General features: G+C 35.8%; 2 protein-coding genes across 3 annotated transcripts in view; one reads left to right on the top strand and one right to left on the bottom strand.

The window, feature by feature from the left end:
* eif3i (eukaryotic translation initiation factor 3, subunit I) overlaps positions 1-17500 on the top strand; it is a 342432-nt gene that overhangs the window by 301950 nt on the left and 22982 nt on the right. The gene's annotated exons all lie outside the window — the stretch shown is intronic.
* The window catches only part of LOC114643017 (nuclear GTPase SLIP-GC-like), a 77744-nt gene that overhangs the window by 23362 nt on the left and 36882 nt on the right, over positions 1-17500 (bottom strand). For both annotated transcript variants that reach the window (XM_051918738.1, XM_051918739.1), the window contains 9 exons: positions 15897-16094; positions 15616-15785; positions 15508-15529; positions 15140-15238; positions 5771-5891; positions 4718-4851; positions 3075-3248; positions 2180-2337; positions 589-718 (listed from right to left, as the gene is read on the bottom strand). In XM_051918738.1, the coding sequence (XP_051774698.1) occupies positions 589-718; positions 2180-2337; positions 3075-3248; positions 4718-4851; positions 5771-5891; positions 15140-15238; positions 15508-15529; positions 15616-15785; positions 15897-16094 (1206 nt within the window). The remainder of the gene's footprint in view (positions 1-588; positions 719-2179; positions 2338-3074; positions 3249-4717; positions 4852-5770; positions 5892-15139; positions 15239-15507; positions 15530-15615; positions 15786-15896; positions 16095-17500) is intronic.

Below are 17500 nucleotides of genomic sequence, written 5' to 3' on the forward strand. Positions count from 1 at the left end.
GTCATGAATGAAGTCACCTAAACAGTGTGATTAAGATCTGTGACCCTTCCTGTTCTACGCTTGAATTAAATTGGGTAGACTTTGGAGGGCGGTGGGATAGCATTTGTATGACTGAAACAGATAAAATTACATTAAAAACTTTCAGGATACAGTATGTACAACAGACCAAGACAGGAACATTGAGAATTAAACATGCTTAAGGAATAGTATGTTTTAAATAAATGCATGTGCAAAAAGAATGGTCTTCAGTAAAGAAGCGACATTGATTAAGGTTTAAGCGGTTCATCGTATATCCTTTTGTGAAAATATATTCCAGCTAAAACAACTGCTAAATTAACATATTTATGAAACAAAATAAATGCAAAATGCTAAAATGAAATTTGTTGAATGAATAATTTATATAGAGACCTGGAAAAATGTGAATTAAATAAATAATAAGCAAGATCACTATCAAGACAAAATGAAACACTTGTGAGCACAGCATTAAGTACAGTTCAGTTCTGTGTGGTTGTAAATGTTATTTTTAATTGTTTAAATGTTATATTTAATTCTTAACCTTACTAGTATAATAAAGAAAGTCATACATACTTCAGTTTTAATGAATATCAGCCGGTAAGACTGAGCAGTTTTCTTTGAGTTGAATGCCTCATCTTCTTCGAAGTTTGATTGAAGCAAGCTCAGGTTTCCTTTTATATTTCTTTTGCTACAAGTATTGAACCTACAGATATGGATTATGCATATTAGTCAATTTGAAATTTAAAAATCACCACCATAAAGCATTAATACTTGTGATTTCAAAATTGTATCTGCAATAACGTGAGATGAGTTAGGCTAAGAATGATGCGTATGTGCTTTGCAATTGGGTATAACCCTTTATAGTTTTTTCTCAAAAGAACAGACAGCAGCAAGTTATTTGTCATCCTTTAGGTTTTTTGCAGGAGAGCTCTGAAGTTCTATGATTGCAGAGTATGTATAAAAATGAAAACCTTCCACAAACATGTAGTCTGAGAAATTAAGCAACTTTTTGTGAATATAGCTCAATATTTACATTTTGAAAAAAATATTATGTCATAGTCATTTATTGCGCCACTAACAGGTCAAGCAAGGTATTAGTTGTTGAAAATCGTAAATGCATGATTGCAGAATAAACATTCTTCCAGTGATGTCTTTAAACAGATATATAAAAAAGTGAAAGTAGACAAAATTAAAACAAAAAAAAAATTAAAACATGATACACAACATTATAACTGCAATACTACATAACATAATCAAACCCACTTAACAAAATTCAGGGTCTTTCAATGGAGTTTACCCAGGTAGCAATGGACACAAGAAGGAGTGCCAGCCCATTGCAGAAAAAACTGCAAAAGAAGTCCTCTAGAATTTGCTTTGTTCTGAAACATTCAGAAAACATCTTTTACTTTTTGCTCCTCCAGTGGCAGGTAGGCATTAATTATATATTTGTATCTCAGTGTTTTATGTGTTCAAATACTATCTCTTTGTTAATCATTTTTATAGCATAGTGGTTTTAGACTTTGGGCATCAAGCATTCAGGTTGTGGGTTCAAATCCCACTACTGACACCATGCGACCTTAAGTGAGTCACCTTACCTGCCTGTGCTCCAATTGGAAAAGCAAAACAAATATAAACAATCATATCTCAGATGTTGTAAGTCACCTTGCATGAAGGCATCAGACAAATAATAATTCTTCTTCTTTCGGCTGCTCCTGTTAGGGGTTGCCACAGCGGTTCATCTTTTTCCATATCTTTCTGTCCTCTGCATCTTGTTCTGTCACACCCATCACCTGAATGTCCCCTCTCACCACATCCATAAACCTTCTCTTAGGCCTTCCTCTTTTCCTCTTGCCTGGCAGCTCTATCTTTAACATCCTTCTCCCAATATACCCAGCATCTCTCCTCTGCACATGTCCAAACCAACGCAATCTCGCCTCTCTGACTTTGTCTCCCAAACCGTCCAATCTGAGCTGACCCTCTAATGTACTCATTTCTAATCCTATCCATAATAAAAAATGAAAATAATATTGTGCAGCACTATGACCCAAAAAACAAAATTTATTAATCCAAGCAGAATATTTAGTCCATTAATAGGTAATAGGATTAACATTTCCTACTAAATAACAAAGTACATAATGGAGTACATAATTGAGAATAAACTTACTGGAAAGTGCTTTTGATGGTCTTATTCACGGCTGTATAAATGGGAGAAGCCAGTTTACTGTTGAGATCAATGAAATCTCCTGTGGATGAACGAAAACTTCCAGAATTTTTGCACAAAGCCTTAATTGTCTGATGATAGCCACTGAAGTTCATATGTTTCTGCCAAGACAATGTAGGCACTTTAATTTGTTTAGAGAATGTTATAAGCAACATTATACATTTTAAATAAATGATTTTTAGTGATTTTGTCCAGTTAAGAAGATCTAACCCATAGAGACATGACTAACAAGGAAGGGTTATTGTCTATTTTACTAAGGAAATATCCCTCCATATTCTGCCAATACTCCCTTCTGCTTCACATATATTTACCTTCTATGTTTTGACCACCCTGCCCAGTAACCAGAATAAATAATCTTTCCAGGCAGACCCCTCTCCCTATTGTGAAGTTATTCAAAATAGATGTCTAACTGCTGCTCTTCTACCATTAAAAGGTTAAGAATCATGGAAACCTTGGATATGCTGTATAGCCTTATGTGTGACCAAAACTGTCTGGACAGAGACAGCCTCCTTCCTTACCCTGATATCTCATGAGCTGCTTTAATGGAGGGAGTTAGATTGAGCCTGATTTCCTGTACTTTATGCTAAGATCCCTTGATCCTCTTTATAAGTTCAGTATAACAGTCCCTAAAGTTGATTCTCCATTCTTCTTGTATCTCTTCCAAACTTTGAGGTTTCCAAAGCAGATCTATAAATGGCATTCCCTAACTATCTCATGTAGTCAAATAATAAGTCATATATACAAAACATAGAATAACTTAAATGCTCAATCACACAATGTGCTGTCCTTTTGCCAAATTTAGAGATACATACTGGTAAAATATAATATATTTACTTACAGGTTTTAAAAGTGAATTAAGATTTTCTAGACAATTCTTTTCAGCATTATCCACACCACTTTTCAGTTCCGTCTCCATACTTTGTTGAATTTTGCCAAAGAAAACATCCAAGTCACGGACTTCATTTTTAAGTTTTTTGGTCAGGTGTGTGTAGAGAGATTTATTCTCATTATTCTGAAAATAAAATAAAAAAGCCAATAAAATCACAAAGAAAAATTTACAATCAGACTAAAGTTCTAAAATATTTTAAATGTAAGTTTGTTTTCAAATCCCATTCCAAGTCATTGCCTGTGTGATGCTTTTTGTGTCTTTGCCATTTTTGCCTCATGTCTCCAGTTTTCTTTTTCTACCCCACTGATGTGTGCTTTAAGTTAAATAGTAGCTTGTAATTGTCCAGTTTTACTAAACATGTGTGCATATGCAAATGAGCCTTATCCTGCATACGTGCTGTGCACCCTATATATCTATTAATTGATTCTGGAAAATTGATAGATAAAAAACAGGAAAAAAAAACTTTGACCCAGAATAGTTCTCTATATGTACATAGTATAAATGCCATGTTGATGGAGGGACATCCCAGCCAGGATCGAGAATGACTTCTTTCCTGGCCGGAAAGCCATAATGGAAAAACTGCAGGAGTGGAGGCACAATACGGCTGTAACGCCTTGTAATCTTTGTCCTGGCTGGGATGAAGAAATAATGAATAAACTGGGTGAACGTGGATATTGGGAACAGTTCAAACCTCAACATAGAAAGTGGTAGTGCTCCTCTAGGCTGATCCCGGTCAGGACACCTGCAGGGTTGCATGGGAATTGGAGTGTGGAAGTGCAGCCCTTGAGTGCCACCAGAGGGCGCTGCCAGGGCAGGACAACACCAGTTTCCACATAACCTGGAAGTGCTCCTGACATGTAGTGCAGTGACACTGGAGGCATTCACGGGTCTAACTTGAAAAGAAGTGCACTGCTTCACATCAGACAGTCAGAGTGGGGAGGCAGTGGGCAAAACTCACCAGGAGGAGTGGAAGGAGAGGAAGAAATTTATAAAGTGATATTGTGGAGTTTGTGGCTGTGTGCTCTAGAAAAGGAGGTTGTTGAAAATATAAATCTATTATATTAAACCCAGAGTTGTTTTGGGTGATATTGTATCCGAGGTTTGGGGCTCAGTTGCACCCGTTGTGGTTACAATGGGTAAGTTTTCAAAATATATTGCACTTCTGAAACATGAAAAATTTTAATAGGTAATTTATGTGCACACTTAATGGTATGACATATTAAGGGTTAAAAAACCTTTTTCATATGTAATTTCTCTGCTTATCCTTAATGTTTTGTTAATTGATAAGTTGGAAGGTCACACATGTCAGTTCTCTTTTTAAGCACAGAATGTACAAAAACTATAGCATATGTGTTCTATCATGCTGATGCTCTCACAAGATAGAGTTTTTCAGTCAGGAGTTAAAAGTGACGACAATGCTCCCGTTTAGTCTTGTTATTATTACTCCTTTCTTTATTTATCCTGCATCTACAGGCTACATAGAGGCTATCCTATTTAACAAGATAAAACAAAAGAAAGTAATTTATTTGCTCATTCTATCTGGGAATCCAGGTAATTTAAAAATGTCTCTCAAGAAAAATAAAATTGTGTACCTTATCTCCAACATATTCTTTAGTGACATTAAGAAAGGATATAATTCCAGACACCTCAGAAACATAATTTTCCACTGCTTTCTTTGTTTGGCTGATATAGATCTCCTTCAAATACCCCTTTAATGATGGGAGTTCTGTTAAGTATAAGAGAAAAGAAAGTCATGAATGTTAACATTATCAATAATGCACAGCAACAGTTTAGCAAGTTTGATGTAGTGACTTACTGGACTGCACTTACTGTTATTATCTCTCTATTATAAAAAAAAAATCTTGGAAGGGAGACTTAGGAGACGAGACGTGATCTTCTCAGATGTTCTCGGAAGACAATTTGACGTCCCGTGAGAGACACTTTAACGTCCCGCAAGACAAGGCAGTGAGACAAGATTTAAAACAAGTTCACAGACATCTAACCTAGGAGTTGTTGGAATGCTTTTGGCAAGACACGCTTCATGTGCTCCCAGCTCTTAAAACAACGACAAGCGACAAGCAGAATACACAGCTCACCAGCAGCAGCAAGCCAGCAGATGATCCGACTGCTACTCCGTAGCATGTGTTCAGCCAAACCCCCCAACACACTCTTCACAACACAAATGGCAGAGATGCAAAATGGCAAAAAGGACAGCTGCTGTACAGGCTTTGAAATGATCAATGCACAGCGTGACAAGCAGAATACGGATTTTGCCAGCAGCAGCAACAAGCCAGCAGATGATCCATCCGCTTCTTCTTAGCGTGAGTTCAGCCTCCCCCCCCCACCCCTTCACAACACGAGCAGCATTATACATCCTGCGAGAAAGAGATTTAACCCCTTATTATTATTATTATTAATAATAATAATAATAATAATAATGTGAGAATGGTGACAAAGTGGTTATGACATTGCTGCCACACAGCTTGTGGTCGCTCAGTTCATTCCCAGTGCTTCAACTAAGTGTGAAGAGTTTGTATTTTTTATCCAGGATTTATTATGATAATGAGCTAGACTGGGCATAACTGAGTATTAACTGAGATTAAATGCATATTTTAAAACTTACAATTATAAGATGAAAATCTTACCAGTTTCATCAATTGTAAGGCTGCTTTTTTTTTGTAGTTGGATATTCCAGTACTCCTTAGAACTCACTGTAAATACCTTCAGGGTGTTAACACCCTGCTCCACAGAACCCATTAGAAATGTCTGAAAATACAATATTAAACAAATAACATAAATTAAAGGGTGAGTGTGTATATGTATGTGTGCATAGAATTTAAATTACTGAATGTATGTACTGTAAAATAAATCATATAAAATAATTACTTTAAAAAGAGTTCTCTTTTTAAGTCCACTACAAGCTTTATTGAAATGTTTAAAGAGGGTATTCTTTTACAAAATGATTTATTTAAAGTCACACAGAAAAGTTTGTTAGACATGCATGGAAATTATCACTCTGTTCAAATGCTTTCAACAGTTTATGACCCCTTTTAAACATTAGATGAGGTAATATTAGGCATATATTTGTGTAAACTGGGGTTGAACACTTTGTGCGATAACGCTATGTTCAATATACTCATATTAACATATCACAAACTGGAATTAAAGTCTCTCCCTCCCATTGAGGAACTCTATAACAAATGCAGCAAAAACAGGGCCACCAACATTATCATAGAGCACAGTAACCCCCACAATGTACTGTTTGTGCTTCTGCCATCTGGCAAGAAGTACCAAAGTATATTGCCCAGAACTGGAAGATTTCATAAAACTTTAAAAAACTTCATTTAAACTCATAAGCAATTAGACTCTTACATATGGTGCTATTCTGTTAATACAGTGCAATATACTGTATAACCTGTCTGTGCATATTAACTTCTCTTAAGTTAAATCCATGTGGCAGATTTTGTAGTACTTAGGGTGTATGTATGTGATTATGTGTGCATTTTGATGATTCTCTGTTTAATATTCTTGGTGTTACTCTTCTTTTATTTTTTTTGGCTGTTCTTACACATAATAGGGCTGGGTGACACAATTTTGTTCTGCTTTGCATTGCTGTGTGTGGTTTTGAATGACAATAAAGTTAAACTTGAACCCTGAAAAATGTCAAACTTTACTACAGTAAGACCTATACTTGGTACAGAATACAAAGAAGAATATAAGTCTTCATTAGCTACTGTATTTAGTTGATGCTTGAAATGAATGTTTGCTTTGAGCTTTCACTTTGTGGTATTCTAAAATGTTTTGAAGTCACATCATAGAAGTTCAGTGGACACACACTTGAGTGCATAGAGATCTGCTGAAGTATAATTAAGATTCTGTCAGGTCAGACATCTACAGAACTGCCTGGAAGTCCTGCTTTGGCTACTTGCAACCTCTGTTCATATTTTATTACATATACAGATACATCTGATTACATATTGAGTACAGTACCCCACAATTTGATATAATAACTGAAAGTACTGTTGTAATTGATCATTTTAAATTTTCAACAGTTGATTTTTATAAACGAGAATGTAGTTTGTGTTTGAAGTGATAAAAGCTTAACCAAACGTGGTATTTATGTACTTTACAGCACTGTATTCACACTGCATTAGTAATGCATTTACATGCATTTTAATAAAATGGTTACTCACAGAAACCCGGATTCTAAAATGCAATGTAAACTCTTATTTGTGCTAGAGAAACCAGGATATAGATCTTTGAGAAGCCAATTTAACAAATGTAGAATTCTCCACAAGTAACCCAGTTATTTGGCCATGTAAACCCTTAACTAGGTTACAGTTATGGATTTTATAGTTTGCGCATTTCTGTTGCACTCTATTAGCCTGTGTACGTGTTAGCTTCACACACATTTCCAGCAGCCACAGGTAGAAAATAGTGGAGGTGCCCACAAAGATACATTTCTTGAGACAAATACTTTGGCGATCACATTATTCCTTCCTCGGGATGAAATAATCTGTCTCAGTATTTAAGAAATTGCTAAATTTATGTTAGTGAGTTGAACATACAGTCCTAATCTCAGAAGCACAATTTTGGGGGCAGTGGGGTAACAGCGTTAAAGTAACGTGCATTAAATAGTCTGATTACTTTTTAAAGTATTAAGTAACAAAACATAATTCTTATTTTACTGAAGTTAAAATACATGTGTTATTATTATAACAGCAGCACTTGGGTATAAGGCACAAAGCATACGTACTGGTATGCCACATCTTTGAAATCTCCCAGTCTCACAGCCATGCAGGAAAGAGAGTGCTGCATGCACACAGAAGCCTAAGGATATAAAAGCAGCTGAATATGATTTACTTCATAGCACGTGAATGAGTACAGGTATTTATAAAACACAAGAAAATGATCACATTTGGCTGTGTTTCAGCTCCATTTCATGAAGGTTTATGAGTTTAGGATTAAAAAATAGATGCTGGCCAGTCAGATGTGCAGTTTTTCATATTAAAGAAGATTAGGTATGAAAAAAATGGCCTGTTTGGAATGCATTATATTTTATAATAAGTAACTATACAGCATACTTAGCTGCTTTTTTTAAAGTAATGAGTAATGTAACTAAGTTACTTTTGAAGGTAACATTCCCCACACTGCTCAAGAGACATGGGCTTCATGCTTGCTTTCGGATTCATGGCGATCATTGATGATGTTTAATCTTTTTTTTTATCATATTTCTATGACATCAGACCATTTTGCCAAAGGAAAATTTTAAGGGGACTCACACATATAAACGGGAGTTTTTAAGAAACCAGCTTAACAGGTTACTCACCTTACTGTTCTTTAGTGTGTTTTACATATAGTGCTCTTCTGACCTTTTTGTTTTGTTTGCTCAGCTTTTATTTTTGTTACATTCTTTGACTATACTTTTGGAATTGTGTTTTTTGTGTTTTGTGCATTTTTCTATTTTTAAACTACTCTTTAATGTATTAATTTGTTTATTTTGATTCTTGCTTTGGTCATTTGTTTTGTCCTTCTGCATGTTTAACATTTAAATCCATTCTTCTTGCTTATTATTTTTGGAATTTCTTAGTATCTATTGGATTTGTTTTGTACAGTGGAACCTCTAGATACGAGTTTAATTTGTTCCAGCACTGAGCTTGTACAGCGAATTTCTTGTATCTAGAACAAAACTTCCCCATTGAAAATAATGGAAATCCAGTTAATCCGTTCCCATCCCCAAAAATATCAACATAAAAATCAATTTTCTTAACAAATAACACTGACAAACAATATATACTGTAGTTTACCTTTAATTAAAGTAATTAAAGTTTACCTTTAATAAATAACACTGGTAAATAAAACGGGTTACTGTGGGGAAGGAGAGTCCCCCTCTGATTCAGGAAGGCTCTCTCTTCTTGGGAATTTTACTCCACTGGAAGCAGGTTCTGGGTCAGAATCACTTAACTTTCTTTTAGTTGCAGGTTGCTTTACCAAAAACATATCTAATGACACTTGCTTCTGTCTTCTTTTTAAGATGCCCCTAAAATGCGACACTACATTGTCATTACACAAGTTCATGGTGCGCCCACACACTGCTTTATTAGGGTGATTTTCTTCAAAGAAAGTTTTTACTTCTTCCCACTTTGCCAACACTTCTTTAATCTTACTGGAAGAGAGGGCCTCATCCCCTGCTTCCTCCTCCCCTAACGAAAGCTCTTCTACCACCTCTTGCTGCTGCTCCTTGTGAAGTTCCTTAAGTTTGTCCATTGTAAGTTCTTCACTATGCTCCTCCACTAACTCATCCAGATCAGCACCATCCACATCCAGACCCATACTTTTCCCCAGAGATACAATTTCTTTGACTAGCTGCACTGTTTTGTCCACAGGTTGAGGATCGAAACCAAAGTCAGGAGCACTCTGAGGCCACAGTTTTTTCCATGCTGAATTCAGGGTCCTTACTGAGACTTCTTCTCAGGCCTTATCAATAAGGTTTAAACAATTTAAGATGTTGAAGTGATCCTTCCAAAATTCTCTGAGGGTCAGGCTTGTATTTTCGGTCACTTCAAAACACCTTTGAAACAAGGCCTTCGTGTACAGCTTTTTAAAGTTGGAAATTACTTGCTGGTCCATGGGCTGGAGAAGTGGAGTGGTGTTGGGAGGAAGAAACTTGACTTTGATGAACTGAAATTCCTCCAGCAAATCATCTTCAAGCCCTGGAGGATGTGCAGGAGCATTATCAAGGACGAGCAAAACCTTGAGTGGCAACTTATTTTCGTGAAGATATTTCTTCACTGAGGGGCCAAAAACTTCATTGACCCACTCGATGAAAATTTGCCGTATTACCCAGGCTTTGCTGTTGGCCCGCCACATCACATTCAGTTGTTTTTTCTGCACCTTCCCTGTCTTGAAAACTCATGGATTTTCTGAGTGGTAGACGAGCAACAGCTTGATTTTATAGTCTCCACTTGCGTTGGCGCAGAACAAGAGGGTAAGCCTATCTTTCATTGGCTTGTGGCCAGGCAAAGATTTCTCCTCTTGCGTAATGTAGGTTCTCTTAGGCATTTTCTTCCAAAAAAGACCTGTTTCATCACAATTAAACACTTGCTGGGGAATAAACCCCTCACTAGTAATAAATTGTTGGAACTCTTGCCCAAATTTATCAGCAGCAGCTGTGTCAGAGTTGGCAGCCTCCCCATGTCGCACAACACTGTGAATACCGGTTCTCTTTTTAAATTTTGCAAACCATCCATGGCTTGCCTTAAATGCCTCCTCATCTTCAGCCGACGTACCTGATGATTTTCGGAGAAGGTCCAAGTACAGCTTCTTAGCCTTAGCGCAAGTGATAGCTTCCGACACCGAATCGCCTTTTAACTGCTTCTCGTTAATCCACACCAACAACAGCTTCTCAACATCTTCTAGGAGTTTTGGACGGTGCCTGGAAGTCACGGTAACTCCTTTGGCCACATCAAGTTTCTTAATTTCTTCCTTCTTCTTCAGAATAGTGCAGATCGTCGATGTCGAACGGCCGTAAGTCTTCGCCAGTTCCGTCACTCTTACACCACGTTCATGTTTATCTATGATTTCTTTCTTAATTTCAATGGCCATGGCTTCCTTTTTTTTCTTTGAGGCAACAATCTTCTTGAGAGGAATCGTTGAATAATTATTTTCATGTTAAATGCGGGCAGCGTCAGCTTTGAATAATTATTTTCACGTTAAATGTGGGCAGCGTCAGCTTGGGTGAATCCCCGAGTCGAGGCGGATCGGGAAACGCGTCACGCATACCCATAGCCTGGCTCGTGGCTCGTTACCCGAGCCAATGCTCGTATTTAGATCCGTATTTTTCGCTCATACTTTCCTCTTATCTTGAATTTCTCGTATACAGAGGTGATCGTATCTCGAGGTTCCACTGTATATTTGTACAGTCATCCCTCACCTATCGCGGGGGTTACATTCCAGAGCCCCCCGCGATAGGTGAAAATCCGCGAAGTAGCGACCTATATTTAATTTATTATTTATACATATTTTAAGGCTTTATAAACCCTTCCCACACTCTTATAAACCTTTCTCACTCTCTTGTTAACCTTTCCCACACTCTTATAAACACTTCCTATGCTCTTAAACACTTTCTACATTCTTAAACACCTCAGACCAACACTGCACACTGCACGCAGCGATCAGAAGTCGATGTGTCTGCACTCGCTTTGTGAAGGGGGGCAGCTGAACTCACGCTGAGCAGAAATGAACTTTGTGCTGCTTCTGCCAAAATGCCTGCTTGTCGCTCTGCGCATTCAGAAGGAGGAGGAGGAGTGTGTGTGTGGGGGTGTGAGGGCTGAACGCACGTTTGCTCAAACCCCCCCACCCCGGAGGCGCAGTACGCTCCTGCTACTTCGCATTGTCAAGGGGGTGGGGAGCTGAATGAACGCTAAGAAGAAGTGGACTTTGTGCTGGCTTTGTGCTGCTTGTCGCTCTGCGTGTCAATAATTTTAAAGCCTTGTATTTTCCTGTCTCACTGTCTTGTCTTGCGTGAAGTTAAAATGTTTTATAATAGTGAGATGTTACTCATATCCTTAGCCAGATATCCACATATCATATGTGTTAACAAAGTGTGTTTTATAAGTTTACATGTGTTTAAAGCATGTGGGATGGGTATTTTAAGGCTTAAACTATAAAAATGTTTATTTATATGGTCTTTCTATATCACGGATTTTCTCCTGTTGCTGATGGGTCTGGAACATAACTTCCGCAATAGGCGGGCAATCACTTGTATTTAAAAACCCGCGAAGTCGTGAATCCGCGAAAAGTGAACCGCGAAGTAGCGAGGGATTACTGTATTTGTGAACTAAGTTTTTTTGAGCTTTATTATTGTCTTTCTTTACTTTTAAAAAATATTTTTTTAGTCATGGTTTTTAATGCTTATGATTCATTTTTCAAATATTTTACAGAGACTGTTATCTTTAAAATATTGTCAAAGCAGAATTTTGTTTGCTATTTTCTAGCATGTATTGTTATGTTGTGACCCCGTTTTCACAGATGCAGCCATATTCTTGGTGGTAATGGTGTTCACTGTTAGTAGACATGATTTTAGACAATGTTTTTTCTTCCATCTCCTTCAAAAATATCCTTCTCCTGGTCATCATTTTGGTATTTTGCCTTTTAGAACATTCATGCTTTTTGTGATATGTACCTTTTAAAAAATTGTGATCTTTAATTTTTTCTGAGTTTTAATTAATGGATAACATTTTAAATCACATTGTCTTGGGGGTTTCTGTTCCCAAGAATTTAAATTCTACTGTTTGTTTTGTGCTTTCCTTAGAAGTTGTTAATTTGTTATTGTCATTTTCAACAGCAATATTTTTTTTAATTGGGCATCGCTATTTTGGGATCTTGAGCAGCCAAAAGAAGAAGACTGTATCCCAACACTATTTTAATCCTTCTCATGATGCCTGTGGGGTTGCACAATTACTTATGTCACCTTGCAAAATGGTACAAAGGTCGTCAAGTTAACTTCCAACCTATCAGAGATGTATTCAAACATAGTAATACATGTGACTTTCATTTTGACTGTGTGACTTGTCTTTTGGTAGTATTTCTTTTTGACTACAAGTTTTTGGTTATTGTTATTAACTTTGATAATTGGCTTCTTGATTTCCAGTTTTAGATCTTTGCTTGTTTTTTGATCAAATCTTTTCTCATGGTCTTGTTAATAATAAATATACTGACTATATTACTGGACAGTACAGTAGCACTGTTGTGTGGCCAAGGTTTTGGGACGGTTTTCTTCTCTATGTCTGACACATAATGATAGCTAGGATTCTAAGCATTTGACCATTTCTTTGTATCCTTTCCAACATTTGCATATATTGCTTACTTTAACATTACTGCTTTGCTTATAATTCCACATGTTCAGACTGAAATGCTTTTGGGAAGTGCCACAAACCTTAGGCAATAAAACACTATTGCTATAATGTGTGCTTCACCATTCTGTGAGCATGCATTTATTAGCATGTGATGACATTGGCACTATTTTATATGTGGTATGTGTTCTGCCAATGACAAGACAAGCAGGCTGAGGCTTAGAAGGACTGAGAAATTAATGTATTCATACAGGCTAAGATCAAAACCAAGAAAAACAAATAATATTTTCATCAAAACTAGAGAGAAGGCAAACTTGTAGACAAAAACAATGTAAAAAGTAATAGCCAAAGAAAATCAACTACAGAGACAGCACAACAAAACTTTTGATATTCACCAACTTGGACAGTGGATGGGTTTGTGGATCTAACTTATAAAGCGCTGTGTTTATGATTCAATATGGACCAACTTATGGAGACACACTTCTAGCAATCTTTTGTTGCATGGTAGCAACTGAGCAACAAAATGGTGACGTCCGTGATAAACAAAACAGCATCGCAGCAAAAATAAAAATAAAGATGGTAGAACTTTCAATCTTTAGAATGATGTTTTCAATTGTAAAAGTATGATTACTGAGAGATTACCCAGAGAAAACCTCTAGAAAATGTGATTGCGTCCAGGAAAAATTACTGCCTTGTGATTCTGATTTCTTTTGACTGTTCCTTGCTCTCTTTAATTTTTTTGAAAATCATTTCCAGGGTTTTGGACTAATGAATTTATTGGTTACTTTTGTTTTTAAATTTCAATACAGTATTAACAATGTTGAAGGCTATTGAGTCATATTGTTTTGTTACGGGTGCTTGCTGTCTTTTTGAGACCTTTTTTATTAATTATTGCTGTACTGGTGATTGGCAAAATTACATTGTTCACATGTGGATTCTTCATACAGAAGTATTTTAGCATTCATTCTTGCTAATGTAGTCTGGCATGAATACCCACACTGTCCCCAAATGATTTCTGGTTCACGTTCTGAGTTTTGTTTTCTTTAATATCGTCTTCTTGGCTACAAACCTTGGCTTGTTATTTTGATTTTGTAACTTCTCCTGATTACCTTTCCATTCTAAACTGCTGCCACCCATTGTAGTCGGTACAGAATTACTTTACTGTCTGAACATTACTGCTTCTTGGGATAGGCAAAACTCTCAAAAAATAGTCAAAGAAGAAAAAGAAATTAAATATTTTGTTTAATTTTAGCATTTTACTGACATTGAATTTAGGTCCTTCTACTGTGTTTTGGTTTGGTTTGAAGACATATTTTAGATCTGTCAAAACAATTATAGACTTGTCAAGTGTTTAATATCATTGTACAAAACCTGATCTGCTTCTGCACCAGTCAGCTATTTCAAGAAAGCAGCTGTAATGCTTTGAATACTCTAAACGTCCAGAGGCCACAGTTACTGCATTAAATATAATTTATTTTCTTACAAATGAATATAGTTACCACTATAACTTGAGAAGCTTGGTGTTTAGTATGGGCTCACAGTTATCTTAATTTATGCGTGCTGTAGTTCTACAATAAGACTGTTGACTAAAGCCTAAAAGGACCTAACAAAATTGTTCAGACAGCTTCTTTAGAGTGTCAACATTAGATCTATTATAATAGAAATTTCTTTATGTTTTTAAAACAAATCTACATGTATTTTGCCACCGATATCTGTTTTTCTGCAGAATTATTAGCAATATGTAAGGGGTTTTTATGCAAAACTGAAAATTGAGCTTTTGCATCATCAGCAGGTAGACTTAATGTGGATTAAAATACAGTACCTATAATGTGGCAAAAAGATTTCTAAACTATATTGCTCCAATCTCCCTGAGGGAGACACCACAGCCCATGTCATTCCTATCTACATGCCCAGAGGCAGGACCTGCTCCTTCTTCAGTGTTGTTGCTTTCTTCTTCAGAACTGGGCTAATCTCCACTATCAGCCTCCTATTTGTTTGAGTAACCCAAGCCATGGAACTTGAACTTAATGCAAACATATTTTTATAAATACAGGGATTTGCAAAACGAAAAAGAAATTGTTCTGTAGTACTGACTAAATAGGTTATGAGGCATTATTACATATTTGGTAACTGTAACAAAAATAAAATGGAAACTCTTACTTCTACTTTTTTCTTATATTTCTTATCAATCTTCATTTTGGCTTTCTTATTTCTTTCATTTATTTTTCTATTCAGCACTTTATTTTCATCTTCTGGATCCTGTAAACAAATATTTTAAAATAGATTAAAAAATTTTATATAATTAAATAACATGTTTATTTAAAATTTGACAAAGGAGCACAATTTTAAGCAAAGATAATAGTACTAGTAAGTCTTAATGCTAATACTAATACTAGTAATTCCATGTTTTAATGTTACTCCACTTCAAATATTGAACACATGATTTACCAATTTAAAAATGACATAAAATGTCTTACTTTTAAACTACATAAATATGCTAAATGCATTTAAAATAAAAGGATACTCACTGCTTCTCCTGAATTTCCATCACTGGGAATGAAATGAAACATTAGTTTAGTTAAACTCCAAATAAGAGTTTAAAGTAAGTAATACTTTAACATTAAATCCTAAATCACCTCGGGATGCCAGTCTCATCGGTTTTGGTGCAGATAATGGTTATGTTTTGACACCTTCCTCCACCAGTAATGCCTGCTAGTCCTGTGTTCAGGATTTCTAACACATTGCTGTCAGATTCAGCTCTTTTAATATCCGCAACAATCCAAATACAAGAACACCTGGTAATGTACTATTTGAGGAATAAAAATAAGTGTTGATTTTTTTTTACAGTTGCAATATTTATGATTTGCAGACAAAAATATTTTACACTTTAAAGATATAAGCTAAGTAGGATGCATACCTCCTTCCACATTTTATTTCTCTCTTTATTAGAATCTCCATTTCCTGGAAGATCAACCAGTACTAATTTATTTGGTAGGCCACAGGTTTTTGGCACATAAATTTTAACAATTTTCACCAGAGGCCAGTAAGAGCAGGGGGTTTCTTCATCTAAATCACTCCTTATGTAGGGCTTTATCTCATTAGACAGCTGTGAAGCCTGCATTAAGTTAATAAACATGATTAAACACATTTTAGATTTATTAATTTCAATTAAACATAACCATCTAAATACTATATCTTAGAAATAACAGAACATTTTTAAATCACAGTTACTCAATTCAGGGTCATGGGAGACCTCTTAGCCAATCGTGACAGCATTGAGTACAAGTCAAGGACCAGTCCTGGACAGGAGGCCTTTCCATTTTAGTGCCCACTTACACACACACACACCCTGTAGACCAGCTATAAATCACCAGTTAACTTTACTCTGCACAAGTCTGTGATTTAGAAGAAAACCCTCACAGAGAATAAGAGAATGACATGCAGACCGCCTATGGACCACGTCAGTGTTTGAGATTCAAATGGACACTGGATCAGCAAAAACGCAGTAGTTGATAGTTCAAAAATGTCATGATAAATATATCAAGGAAGGCACTTTAAAGTTTTGTAGCCCTTTTTTAAAAGGACACTGGTTTAAATTATGACGATAAAGTACAGAATATCAAAAGGCAAATGGCATTTATTTTCATGTGTCTGTATTTGACTCAAGTATTTCCCCAATTAAGATTTTAGTGTATCTGCAAGTTAACATACCCTGAAATTTTGTACTCTTCTGGCTTTTCCTGATTCTCATTTTCAGTTTATAAACTTTTGAAACAAAATGTTTACGTGTGTGTGTGTGTGTGAAAAACTAATTATAGCCTCTCTTTGTTTTCTATACTTGGCATTTATGTAATACTTACAGAAAATACATGACCTGTGACACATAAAAGATAACATTGGTTTGTTTCCCACACAACATATATTTATTCAAATGTGATTTTTTTTTTCTGTAACATCCATGAGTTTTACCTGCACAGGAGAATCCTCCAAAATAAAATTAACTGCATCAGCTAAATGTAGCCAGAGTTTTTTTTTGTGATTAAAATATCCACCCCATACCCAACATCCTGTATTTTAGATTTCCTTATCACAGATTATTGTTGCTAATTGCCATATATCTGAGAGTTACATGAACAAAATGTTTTCAGTATTAATAATTTGTTCTTAACATCCACATAAATCATTGATTCAGACAGAGTAAGGGGATTCTATGTGTTTATTTTTTGTTTACACAGCAAGGAAAAGTCAGATTTGAGCAAACAGACAGCCCAAGGAAAGGAATAAACACATCCTAATGAATCACGGTAAGGACTTTCAACTGAAGATAGTGTACCAAATAAAATGTAATAAAGAAAACTGTACTCATTTGCTTTTAAATATTTTAATTAATTTAGTTAATTTTTATGTATCATATTTCACCAAAGTTTTTTGTCTGCAGCTAATGATTATAGGACCTCTGGAAGCTCAGATGTTGTGCATTACACTAAAAATGTATTGAAGTTTTGATAATACATATCTGCT

Source organism: Erpetoichthys calabaricus, chromosome 14, assembly GCF_900747795.2.
Source record: "Erpetoichthys calabaricus chromosome 14, fErpCal1.3, whole genome shotgun sequence".
Lineage (NCBI taxonomy): Eukaryota > Metazoa > Chordata > Cladistia > Polypteriformes > Polypteridae > Erpetoichthys > Erpetoichthys calabaricus.